At 42.5% G+C, this 26,348-nt stretch overlaps 2 protein-coding genes across 4 annotated transcripts in view; one reads left to right on the plus strand and one right to left on the minus strand.

Moving 5' to 3' along the window:
- The window catches only part of SPATA18 (spermatogenesis associated 18), a 31,836-nt gene extending 27,810 nt beyond the window's left edge, over positions 1–4,026 (minus strand). For all 3 annotated transcript variants that reach the window (XR_001155152.3, XM_012768762.3, XM_012768760.3), the window contains exon 1: positions 3,701–4,026. Coding sequence is in view for 2 of the 3 variants with exons in the window: in XM_012768762.3 (XP_012624216.1) it covers positions 3,701–3,787 (87 nt within the window). In the remaining variant the exon portion in view is untranslated. The remainder of the gene's footprint in view (positions 1–3,700) is intronic.
- A 9,134-nt stretch (positions 4,027–13,160) lies between these two features.
- Positions 13,161–26,339, plus strand: SGCB (sarcoglycan beta). The gene is made up of 6 exons (XM_012768759.3): positions 13,161–13,242; positions 15,564–15,773; positions 18,195–18,380; positions 19,064–19,255; positions 19,583–19,714; positions 22,808–26,339. The coding sequence occupies exons 1-6, from the start codon at positions 13,210–13,212 to the stop codon at positions 23,009–23,011; spliced, it is 957 nt and encodes a 318-aa protein (XP_012624213.1). The 5' UTR covers positions 13,161–13,209; the 3' UTR covers positions 23,012–26,339.
- Positions 26,340–26,348: the final 9 nt, after the last annotated feature.

The raw sequence follows: 26,348 nt of genomic DNA on the forward strand, positions 1-26,348 counted from the left end.
AGTTGAAGAAGCAAAGGCAAGGAGGCCAGGTTACCTTTCCAAGAAGTTCCATGGTGCGGGGAAGAACAGCAGGGCAGTGGCTTCGTTCCCAACCCCTCAAGGCCACCCCTCTCTTGCCCAAACAGAAGCTCCAGAACCATGGAGCCTACATGTTGCTTAATTTCCAAGGTCCTCCATGATAGGCCTCTATCTGACCCACCCTGCCTCATTTCTCCTCTGTCCCAGTCTTCGGGCACATGTGGCCCCTGTCTGAAGGGACCGCCAATCCTTAGGTCCCTCTCATTTCCTGTACTCCCGATCACCCTCAGCGTCCAGTCAGCTCTTTCCCCCACGAGAGCCTGGTCCTCCCAGGCTCTCCACCAATGGTTCTCATACCCGATTTCTATTCCTCACCTTCAATCACTTCCGCAGCATGAAAAAGAGAGAGAGGGAAAACATGATCAATACGCTTGTCACTCAATTCATAAAACTGTCAGTACATGTTTTTAATCAACTTTCCATCTTCAGTTCGGGAAGCTATGTAAACCCATCAATTTCAGCACAAGAGACAGCAATTTCCACTTTAAGAAACTTCAGTCTCACCCACACAAAACTTGCTTCCTATACGTTAGATAAGAATTAATAGTGCAAAAGGATTCATCACACTATTGCTGATTTCCCTGGCTTTTGGAAAGCTTAAGGGCAATACAGGGTGGTGAGGGAAGTTCTTTGGAAGCTTTCAAGGCCTCTTCACATGCTGGCTATCACAGGCTACAGTTGTTTCTCTAGGGAGGTGGCAGTCCCATACGTGGGCGGCCCTTCAAGTACCCTGTTCCTAAAACGGCCCTCTATTCTAGAGTGTGGCTGACTTTTCTACATCAGAAAAAGTTTCCAAAAACTCAACCACAAAGTTTTCAAACCAAAGTACTGAATGTTAGATATAAGAAAAAGGCTTATGTATGTATACTCCCAACAATTTAGCAAAGCTTCTATTAGGATTCTCCACTAGATTTTTACAGTGTCTAGACCCACGGTTGGTATTTCCACTGGATTTCCTTCATTATTTATTCTCCTTAAGTATTGAACAATGAAGATGTTTACATTAACAAGCTTGTCCAAGATGAAAATAAGAGAAGTCAAATAATATAGTATGTTGACTAAGAAGGAGGGTAACAGTGGCGGGGAGTCTGTTTGATCTCACCATGGCAACCACAACAACATTCTGTGTGCTAGGAACCAGGCACATTTAGGCATAGAGGTGGCTTCTATTTCAACCACAAAGATTATTCTAAAACAAAGAGACGAGACCCCTCTTTAAGATCTCTTTTCTATGCTGTTTTCACTTGCTAGTGCAGATTTCTGGAACACAACAGAAGAGCAACGCCTGAGGAAGCCTCCTTGCATTACCAGCCCTGACCACCATACCCACTCACATGTTAAAATTTAATAATCAAGAGTTTCCAGGTTGCAATGTCCTGCTGTCTATTATTTTACTTTAAGAAATGTACTCTTATCCTATCTTGGAGATGGGGTTATCAAGGGTAGAGTAAGTTTTAACCACTTGCTACTATAATTATACAGAGTATGTTTAAAAAATAACAAATCTCACAGCATCTGACCCAAATTAACTCGCTTAGTCCACAGGACTCTGAGGAAAACAAAAGCATCTCAGAGGGAGAAAGAATTCAGCCCAGAATTGACTTCCTCTAGATAAAGCTAACATTTTAAAGTTAATTTGTCTTATCATGTTTCCATCTCTAGGGAGTAATTAGGTAATCAGAATTCAGTTCTGCATATAAGGTTATTTGAGCCTTTTGTAGAGTTAGTTGATCAATAAAACCATACCAACGTTGCATGATAAATTTGGGGCACATGGAAGACCATATACTCTTCCATGAACCTTGAGGACCATTCTCAGAGTCTTCGACCTTGTTTACTAAACATGCCAGGATGGTTTATGAGACGTTAATTCGTATAATTTCTTGCCTAAAGTATCACCCAGCCCCACTCATTCTCCCTGGAGTTTCTAATTTCTCCATCATGGAACAAGTAGAGCAACCTTTCTAGAACATAATCCAAACATGCCTCCTCCCCGCATAATGCTTTCTGTTTCTCCCCATTGTCCTCAGGGGAAAGTTCAAACTCCTTTACCGCACCACCCAAGGCTCTTCATCACCTGGCACCAGCCGCCCACCAGTTAGTTCCAGGTCATCTCGCTTCCACTCCCTGCCTTCAACTCTTCACAGCTCCTCCCTGCCCCCACCCCAAATCTGCCCGCTTTTCCATGCCTCCCTGCCTTCTTGCACATGCTCTTTCCTCTATCCTTCCCTCCTCCTCCTCAGAGTTCAGTCAGACCACCGAATAAAAATAAAAAAGGGTGAATACTGGGCATGGATTAGAATTTGCTATTCACAACTTTCTCAGACTAGGTAGCAAGTAGGTGTGCTTTTAAAATTAGGGGGGGGGGAGGGAGACCCAAGCCTTTGGGGATAAAGAGATAATTTTTAATTTTCCTGAATTCTTGATGGAGAAGGAATGGTCAGCGCTGGTTCTTCTCTAAAAGGGAGCAAAGAGAGGAAGCAGGACACACCAGAAAGGAAGGCTAAGGAGAAAGCTGTCCCTCTCCACTTCCGGAGCCCTGGGTAAAGGGTGAATGGATATTCTGGCTAACTTTTTTTTTTTTTTTTTGCAGGGTGGTAAAGTTTTTTGGAGTAACTGCTTTTTGGCAACTTTTTTCTGTATACATTTTTATGAGACAATTCATGCTCATGGTAGAAATGGAAGCCCAAGGGACCCGGGACAGGTAGGAGCTCAGAAACAAGCCCATCTAGACTCAAAAAAAAAAAAAAAAATTGAAATCCTAAAAAGGAACTTGACACATCGTCTGGCCTGATCTCTCTTATTTAACAGATGAGATGCTGGGACCCAAAGAGGTTAAATGAGTTGTCCCCATCATTCGGCCAGCTCAACGCAGCGCCAGACCCAGGACCTGGGGGAGCTAACTCCAATTCACAGCCAGTTCCACTTGCTGTGTGACAAGGGGACACTCGTATTTAAGGCGGAATGACCGAATTCGAAGCAAATTCCAAACTGGGGTTCCACTTGGAGGGGGGTGGCGGCAGGGATTAACGCGACTGGAAGAGTGTTTACGGGTTTGACGACAGAAGCCTGGCTTCTTACAAAGGCCTGGCCAACAAACGCCCCTCGGCCTCGGTGTCCCTTCATTGTCACGCGGCCCAGCGCGCGGGCGAAGCGAGCCACGCTGACAGGCGACGTCTCTGTGACTTCTGGGTGATGACTCTGGGGGAGGGGCGGGGGAGGGGATGTCCATCCACACCCCGTTTTTTCAGATAAAACCCCCGGGGTGGCCTCAGGGTGGGAGGCTGGCGGGAAGGCAGGAGCAGGGGTGACGTGGAAAAGAAGGACACCAAATGGGGGCAGGCGCCTCTCGCGGGTCGCGCCGGCGAGGGGGATGGGGAACGCGGGACCGAACTCGACGACGGCGACGGCGGGGACCGCGGGGATGTCCCGTCGCTAGGGCCGCCGGCGTCCTTGGTTACCGCGCTTGGCTAGGCCTCTCCGCGTCCGACGCGGGCCCTTCCTCCCCCGGGGTCCCCGTCAGGAGTGGCGCCCGCGGGCGGCCCTGAGGAAGCGTCGCCGAGGGTGGCCGTGCGGGGACCCGAGGGGGACCCCCGGGGCGTCCCCCCACCCCCGGACTCACGTTGTACTCCTCCAGCCAGCAGCACAGCTTCTCCTGCAGCGTGCGCACGCACTCGCTCGACACCAGTCTCCTCAGGTTGTCCGCCATGCTCGCTGTTCCGCGCGGCCCCGCTGAGGGGGCCGGAGGGGACCGGGAGCGGCCGCTGTGGCGGGAAGGGTGTTCTCCTCCCGAGGGGCTCAGAGCGCGGCTGGTGTTGCCATCGTCCTCCCGCCCGGGTCGGGCCGGGCCGGGTGCGGGAAGCCGCGGGGAGGTGCCCTGGGCCGCAGCCGCCGCACCTCAGCCGCCGCCCGGCGCGGTCTTGCTGTGGCTCCCCGGCCGCCGGCCCCGGCCCGGGCCATAAATACCCCGGCGATTATTGAACAAACCTTGACGTGGCGGGCCCGCTGCCAGGGACGCGCCCGGCCCGCGCCTTGGCAACGCGGCGCCGCCCCGCCCCGGCCCGCGCGCCCGCCAGGCCCGCGCCGCCCGCCAGGCCGCTCCATGTGGCCGCCGCCGCCGCCGCCGCCGCCGCTGCCGCTGCTGCTGCTGCTCCTGCTGCTCCTGCTGCTGCTCCTGCTGCTGGTGGCCGAAGGCGAGGGCGCCAGAGCCACGGCCACGCGGGCCCCGGCCGGGGCTGGAGAGCGCCAGGACTCCCGATGACCGCGCCGCCGCCCCCCGGTACGGGGACGCGGGTCGCGGCGCGGGCTTGGGGGCACACCCGGGTGACCTCGCACGTGCAGAAAAAGCAAAAAAGTTGGCTCCCCACAGACGTGCTGCGGGGCTAAGCTCTGTCTCTCGGGAAATCACCTCTTTGCCCCCCTCGCCTTTATTCTTTCACCTCCCGCTCCTTTTTAATGCTTGGTCACGACGCGGGGTTCACCCGCGTGCGGCTCGCTGTCACTAAAGCTCCAATGCTTCCCTACGTCTTCTGGCTTTCGCCTTGTTCCTTGACCCGCTGGGCTGGGTGGCCCAAGGCAGTGGGTTTTTGGCCCCTGGATGTTCACACATTAAAGTTAATGCCTCAGGCGTGCGGGATTTTAGAATCAGCAGACTCTAATCCATGTACATTATTCACCCCTTTTTAGGGTGATGCAGCAGTCTGTATTTTAGTATGTTTTTTTTTTAAGAGTCATCAGGCGCTATCAAGCTTCATTTAATCCCGAATTCTCTTAATTGGGACTTTGTGAAAAGTTCAGACCTGGGCTTGGCACTGTTGCAAAAGTGTACTGTGCCGTCATTTACGGTGATGCTGTGAGCTGCTTAAGAAATGGACCGTTTCAGCCTTCGTTAAGCACTTTTTAGAAGCAAGCCCTTGTTTCACACACTAGCAAAAAAATCATTCTCATCTATTCATTAGAACAGAGGGGATGGAGCAGGGACTCAGCTAGCTAGGCTAGCTTAACTCAGTTGCCTTTCTTTAGGTACTTGTAAATCCATGGACGTTGCACGTATCCAAGTATTGTAAAATTAAGCATTTTCACCACCTCTTGTTTTTATTTCTCTTCATTACAATGGTTTTACTGTCTGCCAATGAACATGAAAGGCTAATTTCTGGAGCCTGTGTTCCTGCTATTTTCTGTGGACCACAAAATAAGGACTACAAGGGTGCAACATGCTATTTTATTAGAGTAGAATAATAATTACTAATGTTAAGGGGGGGAAAGAGAATAACTAAATATTCATTAGACATCTTCCTTTTAAAAAATTATATATATATATATATATATGGAAGAAGGAAGAGAATTGAGAAAAACCTCAGTTTTCTTAATTTGGAGCTAATCATTGCATATTTCATAGACGATTGGAATCTTTGAAGAGTCCTATTTACTTATTTATATAAAAAATAAATTGGAACATTTGCTTATGTCAGATGATCAATGTTTGGCATATGCTATAGTAAGTGCTCTATAAATCTATGATCATTATTATTAGGAATGTAGGTGACAGTACTTAATAAATAAAAATAGGTTGGAAACAATCTAAATTTCCAATAGGGTAATGGTTGAGCAAATCATTCAATGAAATGTTGTACAATAAAAATCTTGTTATTGAAGAATACCTAGTATCTAGAAATTTTCATTATATAATGTTAAGGGGGGAAAAGCAGAATAATAAATTATATATAGTGTTAAATTATACAATGTGAACTCAAGGTATGATTATGGGTGATTTTAATTGCTCGTTTATACTTTTCTGATTTTCCAAACTTCTACCATGAGCATGAATTGTTTCATAAGAATTTATACAGAAAAACGTTACTAAAAGCAGTTACCCAAAAACTTTACCATCCTCAAAAACAAGTTAGCCAGCCGGGCGCGGTGGCTCACGCCTGTAATCCTAGCTCTTGGGAGGCTGAGGCGGGCGGATTGCTCAAGGTCAGGAGTTCAAAACCAGCCTGAGCAAGAGCGAGACCCCGTCTCTACTATAAATAGAAAGAAATTAATTGGCCAACTGATATATATATAAAAAAATTAGCCGGGCATGGTGGCTCATGCCTGTAGTCCCAGCTACTCGGGAGGCTGAGGCAGAAGGATCGCTTGAGCCCAGGAGTTTGAGGTTGCTGTGAGCTAGGCTGATGCCACGGCACTCACTCTAGCCTGGACAACAAAGCGAGACTCTGTCTCAAAAAAAAAAAAAAAAAAAAACAAGTTAGCCAAAATATCCATATTTAAGCCGCTGACTCAAAACAGAACATGCTTTGGCTAAATGTCCATACTAATTTAATAATGAGACTTATAGAGTCTCATAGATAGAATGGATCTTTGAAATCACCTTAGAATATGCTACCCGGTATTATTTATCTCTACATATACTCTCGCCCCACAACTAGAGTCAAGACCCATAGGCCTGTAGTCATTTCATGTACAGCTTGGTTCAGGAGGAAGTGTTGTGCATAGCAGGAACTTGTGCTTATCGACAACAAAGAAGCATAGATCTTCCACTCAATGACTCCAAACAGAGCAAATGTTTCATGTATTTATTATTTATCCTCCATTACTTCCAAAAAAGTATCTGAGATGGCGTTAGATTAGGAATATTTTTAAGGGAAAAAGCAAATATGCCCAAATTTATGCCTATGAACTAAGATTGAGCCTCATTTTACATTTGTTTCTGCACTTAGAGGAAGCCAAAGAAGAAAGGAAAATTAGTTTTTATGATTATGATTATTTGATTTCTCAAGTACAAATACCAGATTTTTTAATGGAAACACATTTTCCTGGCCAATTCTAAAATATGTTTATCCTTTTTCAAAGAGTATAGAACAACCTACATAGATGAAAGGTCCCTAATAACCTTTTTTTTTTTTTTTTAGAAAATATAGAAACAATCTTGATATGATTGTTTCTTTTTCTTTTTTTTTTTTTTTTTTAAACAGAGTCTCGTTTTATTGCCCAGGCTAGAGTGAGTGCCATGGTGTCAGCCTAGCTCACAGCAACCTCAAACTCCTGGGCTCAAGCAATCATTCTGCTTCAGCCTCCCAAGTAGTTGGGACTACAGGCATGCGCCACCATGCCCAGCTAATTTTTTTTCTCTATATATTAGTTAGCCAATTAATTTATTTCTATTTATAGTAGAGACAGGGTCTCACTCTTGCTCAGGCTGGTTTTGAACTCCTGACCTGGAGCAATCCTCCTGCCTCCGCTTCCCAGAGTGCTAGGATTACAGGCGTGAGCCACCGTAGAACTTCCATACCTATAGGAATAAGTGGATATCTTCATAAGTGGGGACCTTAATAATGGTCCCCTCTGCAGAGCTTTTGATGGGTACTGAATAGCAGTTTAAGAGAGTAAGATGGAGGCCGGGCGCTGTGGCTCACGCCTGTAATCCTAGCTCTTGGGAGGCCGAGGCGGGTGGATTGCTCAAGGTCAGGAGTTCGAAACCAGCCTGAGCAAGAGCGAGACCCCGTCTCTACTATAAAATAGAAAGAAATTAATTGGCCAACTGATATATATATAAAAAATTAGCCGGGCATGGTGGCGCATGCCTGTAGTCCCAGCTACTCGGGAGGCTGAGGCAGAAGGATCACTCGAGCCCAGGAGTTTGAGGTTGCTGTGAGCGAGGCTGACGCCACGGCACTCACTCTAGCCTGGGCAACAAAGCGAGACTCTGTCTCAAAAAAAAAAAAAAAAAAAAAAAAAAGAGAGTAAGATGGGCAGGGGGGAGGGGTGCGGGTATATACATACATAATAAGTGAGATGTGCACCATCCGGGGGATGGTCATGATGGAGACTCAGACTTTTGGGGGGAGGGGGGAAATGGGCATTTATTGAAACCTTAAAATCTGTACCCCCATAATATGCCGAAATAAAAAAAAAAAGAGAGAGAGAGTAAGAGCCTGGAGTGCACGTAGTTTACCTTGCTGATTACAGAGTCCCTGGACTTTAAATTACAAGCATGCAGTCAACATGGTTGATATTTTATTTTATAAAGCTGATAACCCTGCTTTTTTTTTCTTTGCATGTGAAAGAAAATGTCAGATAATTAAAGATTCTATTTGGAGAATATTTTGGTGCTCAAATTTTGTCCCAATTGAATTAGTTTAAGACATTATCAACTAGGCAATTTTTGGAGAAGTTCAAAAAACAATAAACATGGTACGTGGACATTGTTGCTTTATCTCACCTTTTGCCAGTTAGTGAATTCTCGTGACTTTATGTAAGTCTTTAATCACTCTGAGCCACATTTTTTTCCATCTATAAAATGAAGAGCGTGGATTAGATGAACACTAAGAAAGCCTGCAGTTGACAGTCTTTCATGCTGCTTTTTTTTTTTTTTTTTTTTTTTTTTTTTTGAGACAGAGTCTCACTCTGTTGCCCGGGCTAGAGTGAGTGCCATGGTGTTAGCCTAGCTCACAGCAACCTCAAACTCCTGGGCTCAAGCGATCCTGCTGCCTCAGCCTCCGGAGTAGCTGGGACTACAGGCATGCACCACCATACCTAGCTAATTTTTTTTCTATATATATTAGTTGGCCAATTAATTTCTTTCTATTTTATAGTAGAGATGGGGGGTCTCACTCTTGCTCAGGCTGGTTTCGAACTCCTGACCTTGAGCAATCCTCCCGCCTCAGCCTCCCAGAGTGCTAGGATTACAGGTGTGAACCACCGCGCCTGGCCTTTCATGCTGTTTTATCTCCCATACTGGTTAGGTTCAGGATTGAGCAAATCTCGCCTTTTATTCCAATTTATGGTACACAGTTCAGTTTGGGTCAAATCTTAATTCTGAAAGCATTAGCCAATCGCCAAAAGTCGAGCCCTTTTTTTGCCATTTATTCTGCATGCTGGCTGGAATAACGACTATTTCTAACTCCCAGTAAATAAACAAGGAATTTCTCTACAGTTGCACTTTTGATAAATTTGAACCCAGCTCAAACCGACAAACCTTTTCTAACACCCCCCAACCCCCACCCCCACCCCCACCCCCAGCCGCAAGACCTCAGAGCACATCGCTCTCTCCTTTATGTTTTCTCTCTTTAACTTCTGGACCTGCTCATATTGTTAAAATTATCACACTGTATTATATTTATTTGCTTCCTATATAAGCTTGTGAGCTTCTTCAGGGAAAGGAGAGAGGTTTATTTAGTTTTATGTCCCCAGCACAACAACAGGACATGAGAAAGAAAGAAAGGAGTGGGGAGGAAGGAAAAGAGAAAGGAAAGGAAAGGAAAGGAAAGGAAAGGAAAGGAAAGGAAAGGAAAGGAAAGGAAAGGAAAGGAAAGGAAAGGAAAGGAAAGGAAAGGAAAGGAAAGGAAAGGAAAGGAAAGGAAAGGAAGGGAAAGGAAAGGAGGGGAAAGGAAAGGGGAAAGGGAAGGGAAGGGAAGGGAAGGGAAGGGAAGGGAAGGGAAGGGAAGGGAAGGGAAGGGAAAGGAAAGGAAAGGAAAGGAAAGGAAAGGAAAGGAAAGGAAAGGAAAGGAAAGGAAAGGAAAGGAAAGGAAAGGAAAGGAAAGGGGAAAGGAAAGGAAAGGAAAGGAAAGGAAAGGAAAGGAAAGGAAAGGAAAGGAAAGGAAAGGAAAGGAAAGGAAAGGAAAGGAAGGGAAAGGAAGGGAAAGGAAAGGAGGGGAAAGGAAAGGGGAAAGGAAAGGGGAGGAAAGGAAAGGAAAGGAAAGGAAAGGGGAAAGGAAAGGAAAGGAAAGGAAAGGAAAGGAAAGGAAAGGAAAGGAAAGGAAAGGAAAGGAAAGGAAAGGAAAGGAGGGGAAAGGAAAGGGGAAGGAAAGGGAAGGGAAGGGAAGGGAAGGGAAGGGAAGGGAAGGGAAGGGAAGGGAAGGGAAGGGAAGGGAAGGGAAGGGAAGGGAAAGGAAAGGAAAGGAAAGGAAAGGAAAGGAAAGGAAAGGAAAGGAAAGGAAAGGAAAGGAGAAAGGAAAGGAAAGGAAAGGAAAGGAAAGGAAAGGAAAGGAAAGGAAAGGAAAGGAAAGGAAAGGAAAGGAAAGGAAAGGAAAGGAAAGGGAAGGGCATGACTGGCTGCTTTATATCTGATGTCATAATCCCCTTGAGGCGGAAGGCAGAAAATTCAACAGCCAGTTGGTTGTTTTTATGGTGTCATAATTCTACTACCCAGCCAGGAGCCATTTGTTCTGAAGTGTAACGTGCCAAACATCTAGATGGAACAGCTTTTTGAAAGTCCTCAATTTTGTCTACTCTGAATTTTACCTGTGTCCATCAGCTGGGGAAATTTTTAATTTGGGATTTTAAGAAGCCAACAAAAGATTAACTGAATCCACTCAGTGAAGTGAGAGCTGTGTGTATGAAGTTCGTGCTACACCAAACATAAATATATGCAATAAGCTACAAAGATATACAGTGAGATGCTCATCTTCATTTCCAGTCTTCCTCACTATGGACAGTTGCAAATCCTTCGCTAGTGTGGCCATAAGAATAGTCTGTGTTCTGGCTCGAATATTTTTCCAAGCACCCCTCATCCACTCCTGGGTGTGCCATGCTATTCTTGTCTTACTGCAGTCTGTGTTGGGATCTTGTTTCCTTGAATGAGGGCTTGTATTACTATTTAAAGAAAATCTTTCAGCTTTTGCTGTCCTGCTTGCATTAAGTTGCCTTTCCAGTGTTTATCAGTGACGTTGCCAAGGCCTTGTGTACTCCGAGGTACTTTGTTCTTGCAGGTAACAAAACACTTCTTTGTATACTTAAGTGTTCTCTAACCTGAGTGCTCTATGTTCTCCATTCAGCAGCTTCATTTTGTTCTCTGCCCTATTGAGTGAAAGGAAAAGATTTTTTAAAAACACCCATTGGAGAGAAAAAAATTGGTTGGGATCTTGGGATATTTTGTGCTTTCAGCTGGGCAGAAGCACAGACCCATTTCCTGTGTCATACCAATGAACTCAGAGCACTACTTCAGGATTTTGGGGGGACAATTATCTCATGCCCACTATTGATTAAAGTACAAAACAAGAGGAAAATATTAATACATCACAACTTATCACCTTAGCACCTAAATAAACTATAGAACATTTGCAACAAATACAGATTAGAAGGGAAAAAAAAAAAACCAAGGTAGACATAGTGTGATTTTGGAGGGCCACAAAATATTCCTTCTATCTCAACCCAGGTTTCTATCATAGTTTGTTCAAAAACGAAGGCACCCTTGCCCTCAGTCTGTTCAGCTCTGCTAACTAAATGCAATGGCAAAACCATAGTTCTGTGAAAATAGCCATTGGTGGAGCCAATAGCCATTACGTTGGTACAGTGAGTATGGCCAACGTACCCTTAAGCACCTCAGAAGAGAGATATGGGATAGCACGAGACTCTCCTACAGTTCTGGAGGCTAGAATTCAAAAAGCAGGACTGGTTCCTTCTGGAGGTTCTAAGAGAAAATCTGTCCCATGCCTTTCTTTTAGCTTCTGGTAGCTGTCAGCTGATTTTCAGATAGCCAAAGGGGTATTTGGTTCCAGGAAAATCAGTGATCAGATATGTCACCCACCTAAGTGGGAGAGATGTTGGCAAAATCGAGGCAGGAATTCTGTGCTTAGAAACTGGGCTATCAGGCAGATTTATTAAGTTTCATTATTGGGCTAGATATTGGAGATAAAAGTTTGAGTAAGACATCTACCTACCAGATAGAACACACCATCTTTTAGATTAAGCAAGCCAGTAGACAAGATGAAATACAATGCAATCTGAAGTGCTACAAAAGGTTAGAAGCAGAAGTTAGGGACAGATTTGTGGGGATCTCTAAAGCCTTTATAGAAGATGGAACATTTGAATATTCTTGGAGGATGAGTAAGAGGGTGCTTGCCAGAGAAAAAGAGGACTTCCCCAGCAGAGGAAAAAGAGGCAAAGCGTGGGAAAGAAGGGCTACATTACCAGATCTGGACATAGGAACTCAGCATCAGTCAAAAGCCCAGTTATCTGATTTGAGAAACTGGACCAGAGACAGACTCTCAGCAGAAACTTACTGCTGACTCCCACAGCATTGGGCTACAACTTATAGTTTTCCCGCCTAAGATGCAGGTTTGTCCTAGAGACTGAGAGAGGAATGAGCCTAAAGATGTGAGTCCAGTGGTTCCAGCATTTGGGGAAAAAAAAAGAAATGCGGAGAGAGATGATGACCAGCTAGGTACTGACATTAGCTAAAGTCAGGGAAGAGAAGGGAAAAGATGACGAGAGATCTCCTATGTGACAGGTTATCTAATTTAAACTTCATAGACATCCTCTGATGGAAAGCAAGTAGGCAGAACAGCGAAATAACCACTCAGGTCATCAAAAAGCAAAACTGACCTAGTTCTAGAGAAAGGAACCCTCACCAGCAGGTCTCTTTGGTGCTTCCTGCTGAGCTAGGTGGCCCCAGGGCCCAAAGGTGCTAGCTAGAGGTGATCCAGCTACCCCAAGGAACAGTTCTTGCACCTTGGTTGCTGCTGAATTCACTGCATTTTTTTTTTTCAGCTAAAAGGATAACTGGATTTCATCGACAACAGGGTAGGACGAGGAGTGTGTACTGAAGTTCCTTGTGCATTTGGGTGCTTCCTGGTGTGCACTAAATGCCTGTTAAATCACGTTCCCATATGTATCATCAACGTTGTCCCCAAATAGTAAAGGCAAAAATCCACCCCCAATACCAAAGGGAAAAAACGTCAGACTTCATAGGTCCTCCAGGCATGAAGCAGCCCTGGAGTGATTCAACATCCTCCCTGAGGGCTCTCGGCTGTCAAGACTTCAGTCGCCAACTTGGCAACTTGCTAGCTCCGTCCACGTCGCCGCCACCCGGCCGTCCTGCACGTGTACCCTGGATGTCGCCCCTTCCCGCTCTGCAAGGCCCCAGCCCTCGCGACCGGGAAGGCAGGCAGGGGAAGGCGACAGGCGTCCTCTGTTTCTGAGGGCGCCCTTTCGGGACAAGGAACCCCCATCAGGCCCTTTCCGGGGTTCTGATCAAACGCGCCCCGAGGCCACAGTCCCTGGTGCACACCCTGCGCGCTCGGAACCTCCCTCCCCCGGAGGCGCGCGGCGGCGCCGGACGGGTGAGCGCGGCGCACCGGTCCCCGCCAGGGCGCATGCGCAGCGCGCGGCGGCGGCGGGCTTGGGAAGATGGCGGCAGCGGCGGCGGCGGCGACCGAGCAGGTCTGTGAGCCCCGCCACAGCCTGAGGCTGGAGGAGCGGGGGAGGCCGGGTCCCGCTGGTGGGGCCGCGGTGGGGTTGGCCGGCCGGCAGGGGCCCGGGGCGCGAGGGCCGGAGGAGGCCGGGCTCCGCGGGGCGGGGCGGGAGGAGCTGTCCGCAACCGAGGATGCTGGCGGAGGTTGGACCCCCAAGGCGGGAGCTCCCCGGCCCGAGATGGGGACCCAGCCGCGGCTCTGCCTGGCCTGGCTGTCCCTCGGCCAGGGGAGCAGGGGTCTCCGCCCGGAGGGGCTGGGAGGCGGCCGTGCCAGCCCGGAGCCTGCGCTGGGACGTGCCCTGCTCGGCTGCCAGCGAAGATGCAGATAAAAATAACCTCGGCCCCGGCCGGGAGGCTGCCCTGACCCCAGCCAAGAAATGGTCAGCTGTTGTCAGGGTGTCAGCTTGCGGCCACTCCTTGTTTCTGCCATCCCCGATACGCAGACGCCCCAGGTCTCCCGCTCCCACTTCGGGTTTTGGAGATTCAGTCCCCGGTATAAATCTGGTGCTTCCCAAACCTGCCTTGTCAACTTGGAACTTAGAATGGTTGAAAAGGCTTTTTCTCCCCCAAATCAGGCGCATGTAGATGCATATGTGTGTAAGTATATGTTTACACATATGTATACAATTGTTAGGGTGATGTATTATAATAAAAATGATTTTCACAGCCACTTTTTCTCCTTTTACTGTTTTTTTTCCTTGAAAAAACTATGATGTGATAGTTTCTCTTGAAAAGTCTCATTCTTCAACATTATTGAAAAAAATTAGTAAAGTTGTGAACGTTCTGTTTGAACTTTGGAAGGAAAGATTTTCTTAGGTAATTTTAACTGTTAGAGACCTATTAGATCTATGTCGCCAGAGGGCATTAAAAAAAGAGGTGAATAATCTGCCTTCAAGGAGCTTAAAGTCAAACAGCCAGATAAATGCAGAAAAATCAGCTAAAGACAATAGACAAGCTGCAGATTTGTAACAGTAAAATAAAATCTAAAGGGACAAGTGAAACTGAAAGGCTTGGAGTTGTTGAGATTAAAATCATTCCTCAGCCTTCGGGAGTTCTCTCCTATTTTATCAGCTTCTGTTTTAGATGATTCTTTTTCCACCTATAGCATACCTATTGATACTCTTGAAGTTCTGTTTTTGCTTTACACAAAATCTGGGCAATGTAATCCATTCCTCAATCTCCGCTTCAAATTTATGCTTTTATGTCTCCAGCCCTGAATTTAACTGAATTTTCCATAACTTTTCAGAATTGGACTATGTCATAGTCACTATTAAGAGGGTTTCAACCATCCGTTCACTTGGTTAACCTGCCCAGAAACTGAGTGATGATGTCACTGCACACAGCCAGTACATTCATGAGACTAGGAGAGTGAAAAAAGTAAAGTAACATCTTAGTGTTATTTTTAAAATACACACCCCAGAAGAGGTTTGGGGAACCGTCTCAGGACTTCCTACCCCATACTTTAAAAAGTGCTGTTCTAGAATAATGTTAGCTTTAGTCAGTCAGTGGAGTTATAAGTAACAAACTGTGGCAAGCTTTCCAAGCTCTTTTCATGTAAATGAATACACACACACACACACACACACGCACACACAAACACACACAGTTGTCCCTCAGTATCTATGGGAGATCGGTTCTAGGACCCACCCCCCACAAATATGAAGATCCACAGATGTTCAAGTCCTTTATATAAAATGGTATAGTATTTGTATATAACCTGCTCACATCTTTCCGTACTTTAAATCATCTCTAAATTACTTATAATAACCTAATACAACGTAAATGCTATGTAAACAGTTGTCACACTGTATTTAGGGAATAATGACAAGGGGAAAAAGTCTGTACGTGATGAGTACAGAGGCAGTCATGCATTTTTTTTTCCCAAATATTTTCAGTCAGCAGTGGTTGAATGCATGGATGCAGAACCCACAGATATGGAGAGTAAACAAATTGGTTAATTACTAATAAAACCAAAATTGCCTACTGTAGGATATATATGATTATACTGCCCAGAAGTGAGCTGTACACTTTACTGACAGTAGAATTATTGAAAACAGAGAGGGAAAATATGTTACCAGTTAGTTGCACTAAAGATTCTATCTATAGTAACTCTATAAGCACAGTCATGTCCTTACTGGAAGCCTGCAATTCAATGTGACTTGCAGGTTATTAGTGGAAAATATATCAGGAACCAGTTCGGCTTTCTTTAGTTATGAATTTGCGCTTAATAAATAAATGCATCAAAAAGAGGAGGGCACGCTTGTTCCATTACGTTGTGTTTTGTCTTTAGCAAAGTTCCAATGGTCCAGTAAAGAAGTCCATGCGTGAGAAGGCTGTTGAGAGGAGGAATGTTAACAAAGAGCACAACAGTAACTTTAAAGCCGGATACATTCCAATTGATGAAGATCGTCTCCATAAAACGGGATTGAGAGGAAGAAAGGGCAATTTGGCCATCTGCGTGATTATCCTCTTATTTATCCTCGCTGTCATTAATTTAATTGTGAGTATACAATACAGAATACTCTTTAATTACCACGGGGCATTTTTCATTGTTTTCCTGTGAAATCATGGATTTTATTTCTGTAATTTCTTTTGAGACAGTCTTATTTTCTGCTATTCTGTACATGTTTTCTCTCTTACTGAGTTTTAATGAATATATATTTAAAACCTAATATGCTAATATTTGCATATATTAATTTCATTTTGAAACAATTGTTCATGGATTCTTCCCTTTAATGGACTTAACTTTTAAGAGGGGTAGAGTTGTGAGTCTCCCACTAGCTCAGTTAATAGAGCATGAGCCTCTTAAAAAGGGTAGAATCAACTCAATTTGAAGAGAACTTTGCCAAGATGATTTTATTGCTTTCCCCTCTCCCAAAAAGTAAAATCTTTTGTTTTCATTTAACTTTCTCTACATTTGTAGTGTGGCCTCCTCAGCTAGATTTTAAAAGTATGGCCGGGCGAGGTGACTTCACGCCTGTAGTCCTAGCACTCTGGGAGTTGAGGCAGGCAGATTGCTCAAGGTCAGGAATTCAAAACCAGCCTGAGCAAGAGCGAGACCACGTCTCTACTATAAATAGAAAGAAATTAATTGGCCCGCTAATATATATAGAAAAACTTAGCAGGGCCTGGTGGCGCATGCCTGTAGTCCCAGCTGCTTGGGAGGCTGAGGCAGGAGGATTGATTGAGCCCAGGAGTTTGGGGTTGCTGTGAGCTAGGCTAACGCCACGGCACTCACTCTAACCTGGGCAACAAAGCAAGATTGTCTCAAAAAAAAAAAAAAAAAAAAGATTTTAAAATTATAAACCCTTTGATGGCAATAAATGGCTGTATCTTGTAGTCCTGAATCCCAGTTTTCAAGGAATGCAAGCTGGTTCACACAAAAGTGCTGAGGACTTGATAAGTTGCCTTTTCCAAAGATATTAGTATTTGCTTTTTTAAAGAAGAAGCCCTTTTAATTTGAGGTTGTAACTATCTGAGGGTTGAATTTAAAATACTCTGGCATGTGTGTAGACAGGTATTTTCAGAGAAAGTGATAATTGGTACACCCAAAATTGATCATGAACATGATCTGCAGCAGTTTTAAAGTGATTCTTTTTTATTTTCTACTTCTAATGCCCTCAAGCCAGTGCTTTTGTATTTTATGTACATGCAAAGCGTTTGTGTCTACTTATTCACTTAAATCAAAAAGAGCTGATATTATATATTTCATAGTAGGTAGCTTTACTTAGAGCAAAGATTCTGAGTATATTTTATCTTATAATTTATTCTATTGGAGACACCTGGTCAAGATGGAAGAACAGGGACATTTTTATCCTCTTGTCTAAAAAGCTCATCCCAAAGTGACAATGTCAATAAACAGAAATATCATTGAAGAAAATAGGAAGCAACTGAAATCCTAAACCATAATACACGAAGACAAAAACTAGGAGGAAGAATGGCAAATAACTTATCACAAGGAGAAACTGCTTGTGTGTGTGTGTTGGAGAGTGAGTTGCCAGATCCTAAAAAGCCTCAGGAATATCTTGAAAAGCAAGAGTGAGGCAGGAACCAAAAACAGAGAACTTGTTTGAAAAACCTATATAAGGAGCAGTGATATCCCTTCCAGCCAGCCGTTTAGACAACCACCTCTCCTACCCCACACAAAACCAGAGTCTCTTCACACACTGGACCAGAGAGGGCTCTTTCTGCTTGAGGTTGGGACTCATAGAACATTTTATTGAGAGATTTTACAGAAGTGTTGGAGGATTTGAGATTTAGTTAGATTTTCGAAGAAACTAAGCAAATTGAAAAAAAAAAATTATTAAACTCAGAGAGAGACAAAGTACAGGAAATGATACAGTATTTGGCCATCATAATACAGTATTCGGTTTAGCAGTGAACAATATTTACATGGTCCTAATACTGAAGATATTGAACATGAATTTAACCAAAACTTGAGATTGGAGTTGGGAGAGAAAAGAGGTATAAATGAACTAAAATTCTTACCTGCTAATTACCTGCTAATTCTTACTGCTAAAATAGGAAATTAGCAAATAAAACCTAAAATTGGCGAATGAAGGAATGATAGTATAAGTATATTACTTGGAAATATGGTGATAAATTCTAGACAAAATAGCTAAAATTGTTGAAAGTTGTTGTCCCTGGGAACGAGATATGGAGAGGGTAGAAGAAATAAGAGACTGTCCTTTTTTCATAATAGACGCTTTAGCATATTTTGACTTTTAGCTATTTGCATGTAATACCTTGAGGAAAATAAAACTGGTTTTGTTTATAGGTGGAAAACCAACTGATATGTTCATCTCACCCGATTAAACGTTTTAGGAGGTTTTTAATGTTTTGGCAATGATGTCTTCTATTTATTTTCCCATTCTGTTAAGTGTATGCAGCTTATTAACAGTGGGTTTGTGTTCTTTTTCAGATAACACTTGTGATCTGGGCTGTGATTCGCATTGGACCAAATGGCTGTGACAGCATGGAGTTTCACGAAAGTGGTCTGCTTCGATTTAAGCAAGTATCTGACATGGGAGTCATACACCCTCTTTATAAGAGCACAGTAGGCGGAAGGCGGAATGAAAATTTGGTAATCACTGGCAACAACCAGCCCGTAAGTTCCCTCCTTAGCTGCAATATTGTGTGAATGGAGAGGGCATTAGAGAAAAACTCTATGCAAAAACCTAGAGTAGATTATGGGAAATAGACATTTTTTCCTTTAGAGAAAACTAATATATTTATGAATATTTTAAAAATACATTCACAAATATGAAATGTTTGATAATGCTGTTGGTTTTATAACCTATGAAAGTTAGATGCTTTCTTAATATTCTGGATTTTGTTCAGTGGTAGCATTTTCTGTGACAGATGTGATTAATATGAGAATATATAGGTTACTCTTTTCTCGTCCGTAGAAGGAAGCCATTAAGGAAGCACCTTCCCAGGTTAGAAGAGCCTGTATTTTGGGGGGAAATCTGGAAGAGAATATGCCAGTCTAGTCAGTGGCAGCCCATGCCAACAGGCTGCTATATCACAGGTTTTCAACTGAATAAAACCTCAAGGAGATATTACCACCACCACCACTGCCCATCTCAGACCTTGGACTGTGTTCCCCAATACCCATGTATTAGTGCAGAGCAGTACAAGCAAAGAAATAATTGAAAGCAAAGTAGTTGAAGTTAGTCTATTATTGTAGTTTTTAAAATAGTGCTTTATAACGTTCTTTATCATGTTCTTAATGAATTTTGGTTGCAGTATTCCTTGAAAATGTATTCACAATAAAGTGTTTTTCTGAAGATTGTTTTTCAGCAAGGGACAACAAAACTCAGTGTAGAAAAGAACAAAACCTCTATTACAAGTGACATTGGTATGCAGTTTTTTGACCCAAGAACTCAAAATATCTTGTTCAGCACAGACTACGAAACTCATGAGTTTCATTTGCCAAGTGGAGTGAAAAGTTTGAATGTTCAAAAAGCATCTACTGAAAGGGTATGATTTATTTTCTTTGCTTTACTAATGGAGAGCATTATTGTCTAAAGCTATAAAGTGGGAGGAGAGTTTTACTATTTCATAGTGGTATGAAAGAATATATTCCAGGACACTGGAAAGAATTAGTTCTAGATCTATCATTAACTAGCTTGCGTGACCATTGTCAAGTCATCTCTCTTTATCTCAATTTCTACTTCTATAAAACCTGAATGAAAACACCATGCCTTCCATAGCTCATGGTGGAAACTCCTATTTCTCTCTCTTTGATAACAATTCTCACATTAATTTAGAATTTATTTTCAGTACTTTTTTTTTTTTAATTTTCAGATTACCAGCAACGCTACCAGTGATTTAAATATAAAAGTTGATGGGCGTGCCATTGTGCGTGGAAATGAAGGAGTATTCATTATGGGCAAAACCATCGAGTTTCACATGGGTGGCAATATGGAGTTTAAGGCTGTGAGTATTTTTTTTTTTAAGTTTAAGAGAATTCCTAGGTTCTTAGATACATAAATTCATATGTGGAATAGCACGCAATTATGCAAACTGATGTAGTTGTATATTTTTTGACATGGAAAGAATTTCAAAATGGATTGTGAAAGTAAGTTACAAGATAATTTGCAAAATATATCATTTTTATTTTTCAGAACATATGCATGTTTATAAAAATCTGGAAGGATATGTTAAAATGTCAACAATATTTAGCTATGGATAGCAGATAACATGATTTCATTTTATTTTTACTTCTGTTAGCACGTATTTTTTTTTTTTTGTATAATGATCACTTGTATTATTTTTTAGAAGGCTAAAAAAAAAACCTCTAAAAGAGAGTTCTGGAAAATCAAAGTAAGTATATATGCCCTGAAGTTGTTGTTTTTAATTAAACATTTTCATAGTCCTTCTTGAGTTTTATATCCATCGATGTGAAAAAAAGCAATTATTAGCAAATGTATTTTATTTAGATATGTTTATTAAGAATATATTTTTAATTTGTTATTAATTATAAAGGAAAAAGACTTTTGCCTTTATGGTGGCTTTGAAAGTGAAGTTTTCTTGTGCTTTGCAACTTTTATCTGAACTTTAACAGGTATCGTATATCATGTAAGGAAGCCATAAGTCTAAAAACATTTTTTTTTTTTTGGCTCACAATTCTGGTCCAAACATATTTATTCAAAATTACTTTGGGCACCTACAATATCCTGTTGAACTAAAGCTAATTAAATTTGTCTTACCAAGCATTACATGACAAACATAAACTTAAACCTGAGGACTTATATATATATAATTCTTTCCTTTTCTAGAAAATTTAATTTCACAGTTCTTAAAAAAATAATCTTTAAAAAATTAGTTGTTTCACATTCATAAACAGCTTTTCCCCCCTAAAGCACATAATCCCATCTCTAAATAAAGATTAACATAGAATATAATTCTTGCCAGAGACTCAGTCACAGTACCGAGTAGGTTTTACGTGTATCGTGGTAGGAAACCATTCTTCTAAGAGAGCTAGCTGTATTGAAGGATGGCCACAGAAGGACTGTTTTTCTCTCTACTAGAAAGTCAAAGAAGCAAGAGATGTGAGAGATTTGTACACAGACCACTAGCAAGTTGACCTAAATGCTTTAATTTCTCTCCTTGCAAATTCTTGTCCCGTTTCACCTTGTTAATGTGACAAATATTAAAGTACTTCGAAACATACATATCCGTTATTCCACTGATACAAAGTTAAGCAAAAGAAGCCAGTTTTAAAAAGATAATTAGCTTTATAATTAAGTTAACATTAGTGGTTGGTTTTTAAAGTGTATCAGCTAATCCTTATAAATAATTTTATCAAGTAAAGTGCTTTCTTTTCAAAAAGCCGCTTAGGAAACAATTTAAAGAAAGTGAAATTAAATGAGCACAAGATGGCAGGCAGCATTGGAACAAAATCTGCAAACTGGTCCCTTAAGAAGTACTGTGTTTTTATCCCATATAGTACTACTACACAATCAGCCATTTCTACTACTTTGTAACCAACTTCCTTTCTTTGCTTTAAATGCCCTCGATAAGCTGATAACTCCAACATTTGGAATTCCTGTTTTAACCTTTCCCTTGAACTAAGATTCACATATCCAACTGCCTGCTTACCTTCTCCACTTCAGTGTCCGATAGGTATCTCAAACTTAGTAAGTTTAAAAGCTCCATGTCCTCCCTTCCCTGCAAACACGCATTTCCTTCTGTGTTCCTGTTCTGCTACTGACACCCATCCGTTCATCAGCAAAACTTCCGGCTCCACCTTGGGAGGCTGCACAGAGTGCGGCAGCTTCTCACCAGTTCCGCCGTCACCCCCTGCCTGGACTGCTGGGCTGCGCGTCTTCCTGCCCGGTCTTCCTGCTGCCGTCCTGTCCCCCTGCAGTCAGTTCTCTACCCGGCAGCCAGAGCGATCCTTTCAAAAAGATCACGTCACGTCCCTATTCACGAACCTCCAAATGGCTTCCCATCTAATTTGGAATAAAATGTGAAGTCCATTGCCTGGCCTTACACGTCTTGTCCCTAGTTATTTCCTGTACTCCTCTCCCCCTCACCCTCTGTGCTTTGTCCCCATGGGCCTCTTAACAACTGTCCCTGGAATACCAGGCACATCTTTGCCTTGGGGCCTTTGCATGCGCCATTCTTGGAGTGCCCTTCCCCAGCCACCTGCACAGCTCACCTCATCCGCTCTCACCGACCTCCCGTGTGACACAGGATCCCTGCCTGGGCTCTCTCTACGGACCCTGCTTTATTTTTCCTCGTAGCACCGATCCCATCCGATGTCCTATTTTACTTGTTTAGTTGTTTAATGCCTCTACCGCATTAAAGTATCAACTCGATGAGAACTTGGACTTTGCCTATTTTATTTACTGCTGTATCCTCAGCCCCTACAACAGTGCCTGGCACATAGGAGGCACTTAATTCTTATTTGTTGAGTGAATGAAAGGAAGAAGGGGGGAGGAGGGGAGAGAGAGGCTTAGGAGTCCCTAAAAAGAAAGGATTTTAAGGACCTACAAGAATGTTTCTAAAAAACATCAGGTTCGAAATAAAGAACATCCAGTCTGCTTCGAGTGCCTGGTCTTCAAAATTATGTGGTTTGAATCTTCATTTATTGTGTCACAGAGACACTGGAAATTAAAATTAATTCCTTCCAGAAGAAAAAGTCTTTTCCTTCTCATCATCAACTTATCAATCAGTAACTTTGTTATAATTCTCTTAGGACTTAAATGAAAATGATCTGTAACTTTATGAAAATCAGCTTTATTATGTACTTAGGAATGTTGATATAATTTTAACTAATAATTGAGAGATGAATTGTGTTACAAGTTTGTTGATATACATTATGGGTTAAATAAGCTAAGAATCACTAGGCGAATCTTGGTGTCAGTTTTGTTTATTGTTTTTGCTGTTGTTTTGCCCATGACTTTACTCTTTCTTACTGCCTTTTTTTATTACCAATATTCCACTAAGTTGTTTTTTTTTTATTGACTTTGTTGTATACTCATTCTTGGAGGTAAGTAAAGCATATGATTGTTCTCCTAACAGGAAAACAGCATCATCCTAAATGGGACTGTGGTGGTCAGCACCGCCCGGCTACCCGGTTCCTCCGGGGGAGACCAGCTGGGCGCCGGGGACTGGGTGCGCTACAAGCTCTGCGTGTGTGCCGACGGGACGCTCTTCAAGGTGCAAGTCACCGGCCAGAACATGGGCTGTCAGGTATCCGACAACCCCTGTGGGAACACGCATTAGAAGAACCCCAGAGGTCGTCAACATGTTCCTATCTTGACCTTTTTGTAAGAGTGTGCATGGAAATCATTATTTTTACAGAGTTCGCAATAACTCATTGTAATTATTTGAACTGCAGAGCACTGCTGTATCTGTTACGTAGGCTCCCCGTATTTAAAATGTTCCGGCCCAGCGCAGTGGCTCACGCCTGTCATCCTAGCACTCTGGGAGGCCGAGGCGGGCGGATTGCTCGAGGTCCAGGAATTGGAAACCAGCCTGAGCAAGAGCGAGACCCCATCTCTACTATAAATAGAAAGAAAATTAATTGGCCAACTAATATATATAGAAAAAATTAGCCGGGCATGGTGGCGCATGCCTGTAGTCCCAGCTACTCGGGAGGCTGAGGCAGGAGGATCGCTTGAGCCCAGGAGTTTGAGGTTGCTGTGAGCTAGGCTGACTCCATGGCACGCTAGCCCAGGCAACAGAGTGAGACTCTGTCTCAAAAAAATAAAATAAAATAAAATGTTCCGAGAGCCTAAATCTTAACACATTTATTAAGTAGCACTGATCTTCAGATTACTGTTCTCTAAAACAAGTGTGAGAAGTGAATAAAATCAAAATTAATTTTTAAATAAGTGTTTTTAAATTTCCACTGTCCCTTTTCTAAAGGATAAAGGGCTGAAGCGCTGTTTAGATTCACTGTAAGCAAGCTTTCGGTGACTCTAGTGGGCATAGATGCACTTAAGATGTTAAAAGGTACACCCCCAGTGCTTCATGCTCTGCCTCTTGGCTTGTAACAGGAAAGACCGATTTCTAGTGCTTTCACTTTGAGCCATATTTTCACAAGCAAGTGAAGTCATTAAACAACTTTACGTATGTGAGATCAAAACTATGGTTTCCTAGTTTTGCATTAGGAAGAAAATATCCTGAATAGAATGTTTACTTGAAATAATGATGATAAATAATAAGTGTTCACAATGTGGTAGAAACTAAAACACAATCTCAGCTTTAACTTTTAAGTAATAATGATAGCTCTCATTTATTGAGCACCTTATTATACATCCTAGGCATTGTCCTAGGTGTTGCATGTATAATATCTCTAATTCTCACCTGTAAGTAGGTGTTCTTATTACAGTTTTACCCATTAAGAAACTGACATCAGAAAAGTTAAGAAACTTGTCCAACATCCCATAGTTAAGTAGCAGATTGGGATTGGAATTCAGCTGTGACTGAACCCTAGAATGAATTCATGGTACCTGATTCCAAATGCCATGTTCTTTTCATTATCTGCATTGACTTTTCAATTATTTAAAACTCTAGAAAGATGAGCAAAGATTAATTTCAGCTTACCTAAGAAGATAAGAATTAAAACAAGTATGCTTACTCTAGTTAAAAGAAAAATAAATCTCATGTCAGACAAAAAAAAAAAAAATCACTGTCAGAGTTTAAACTATTTTAAGCCAATACCAAAATCTTATACTACAGAAAGGTCAAATTGGCCTACTTGTGAGTCACCCCGGTTTCCCAGCCGATGGGCCTTGGCACACTGGGGCACCCACGTGGTAAACAGGGGGTGCCAAGATGTTGACACCCACAGCTCTGGGGCAACACAGTGGAAAGTGGGGAGGCCACAGGCCCAGACAAACTGCAGGCCGGGAACGGCGGGGTGGGTTTCGTGCAGCAGGCCACACAAACGTGACCCTTTTTGACGTGTGGCAAGCCTGGAAAGTCAGTCAGGAAGCACTGGGCCAGGGAGTGCCAACGTAGGGGGTGACCTGAGGGATTTTTTAAGTAAGTGTAAGAGTTCGTCTTTGCTCCTGATACCACTCTCCCATTGTAGTTATTTACAGCCTCCAGCCAGTTGATTTTTCCTGTATTTCATATTTGGTTTGAAAGAGACATGGACCCCTAAGTAGTTTGCTGTAAAATAGGCGACAGAGCTGTATCCCGGGCTCTGCGTTCAAGTGTGACCGCCTTCTGCCAGGGTCACTTTGTGTAGATAAGACAATCAACCAAAAGAACAATTTGTATTCAGTATAGTCGCAGTTCTCTCTGAGAGAAAAACCAAATACCTTAGAGATCATGCAGTCATTAAATTATACTGAAATAAGGACTGACTGACTACCTAACCCTGAGCGCAGTTCTTAAATGAGAAGTGAGATTTATAACTTCAGAGTGCTATTATGAATAGTTGTAGTGATATTTGAACCCATTTGAGTATATTCAATATCATTTAATATCTGAACGATATTCAGAAAAAAATCGCTGGAATTTTCATTCAGATGCTCAGTATATTATTGTTAAATTGTACATTCATTACTTGTCTATTCTATTTAGATTTGTTTTGAAAGTTTCTTTAAATAAATATTGTTACAAAAACTACAGAACACTATATTACAAAGTATTATTTATTGAATTTAATCCATGGAAATACTCTATTTTTACTCCTCTTTGAGAGGTACTTGTGTTTTTGATACATCGCCATTAAGTGCTTTTGACATGAGAAGATATTTTCATGTTTTTATAAAACTGATTGTTAACAGATGTAGCATTTTAGGATACTTTACAGGTAGTCCTTGCTTTTTCACTGAAATGTAAATCGGAAAGATTCCCTGGGAAACAGAACAAGATCAAAGCCATCCATTTTACCTGTGACCTGTTTTGATTAACAGAAAGCATCAACTACTCATTCTCGCCACCAGATGGCGCTTTTCTATAAACTGAAGTGCTAACTTTGCCTCTCCCTGCTGCTGTGTGTTCATCTCTGCACTGAGCACCAATAAAGCGAGTAGTAGCTTTGGGGGAGGTGACTGACAAAGATAGGACCCCGGAGAGGGGGTGCAGGTGCATGCTTATTTAAATGACCACAGTATTCTAGCAGTAGGTTGCAATGACAAGGGGGACAAATGAAATAAATGCAAGGTTTTTTAGAGACTATCTAATGGGCAGCTATAGGAAAAACATAAAACAACACAAAACAAGGACTGCCTTTGCATAGTCTGAAATATTTTAAAATATACTTATTTGTATTCTTTTTGCATTGTGAAAAAAAAACAACAAAATTTTGTGTGATAGTTTTGATGGTGCAAGGTAGAATTTCTACCTAGTTTTGAATGAATGTTTTTTTAAGGAGGTAAGAATGTTACGGTGCTAAACTTGCCAAGGAAGAGACCATTGAAATGCTGATAAATTTAGTAATCTTTTTCAACATGTTGAGGGGGCAAAGATTAAAGACAATGCCATATAAAAATAAAATTGTAAATCTGTTTCAGATAGCTAACTTGAGTTTCAGTTAATTCAGTGTGTAATACCTATTAATGACCTTTGTTTACAATAAAAATTCTATAAATTGTTTGCTGTT

Source organism: Microcebus murinus, chromosome 26, assembly GCF_040939455.1.
Source record: "Microcebus murinus isolate Inina chromosome 26, M.murinus_Inina_mat1.0, whole genome shotgun sequence".
In the NCBI taxonomy this organism is placed as follows: Eukaryota; Metazoa; Chordata; class Mammalia; order Primates; family Cheirogaleidae; genus Microcebus; species Microcebus murinus.

Bases quoted from the DNA above. Each gene is read 5' to 3' on its own strand.
- SGCB (XM_012768759.3), top strand. From the start codon at position 13,210: ATGGCGGCAGCGGCGGCGGCGGCGACCGAGCAG. The intron at 18,381-19,063 runs GTAAGTTCCCTC...GTTTTTCTGAAG, and splicing joins TCACTGGCAACAACCAGCCC to ATTGTTTTTCAGCAAGGGAC. The intron at 19,256-19,582 runs GTATGATTTATT...TTTAATTTTCAG, and splicing joins AAAAAGCATCTACTGAAAGG to ATTACCAGCAACGCTACCAG.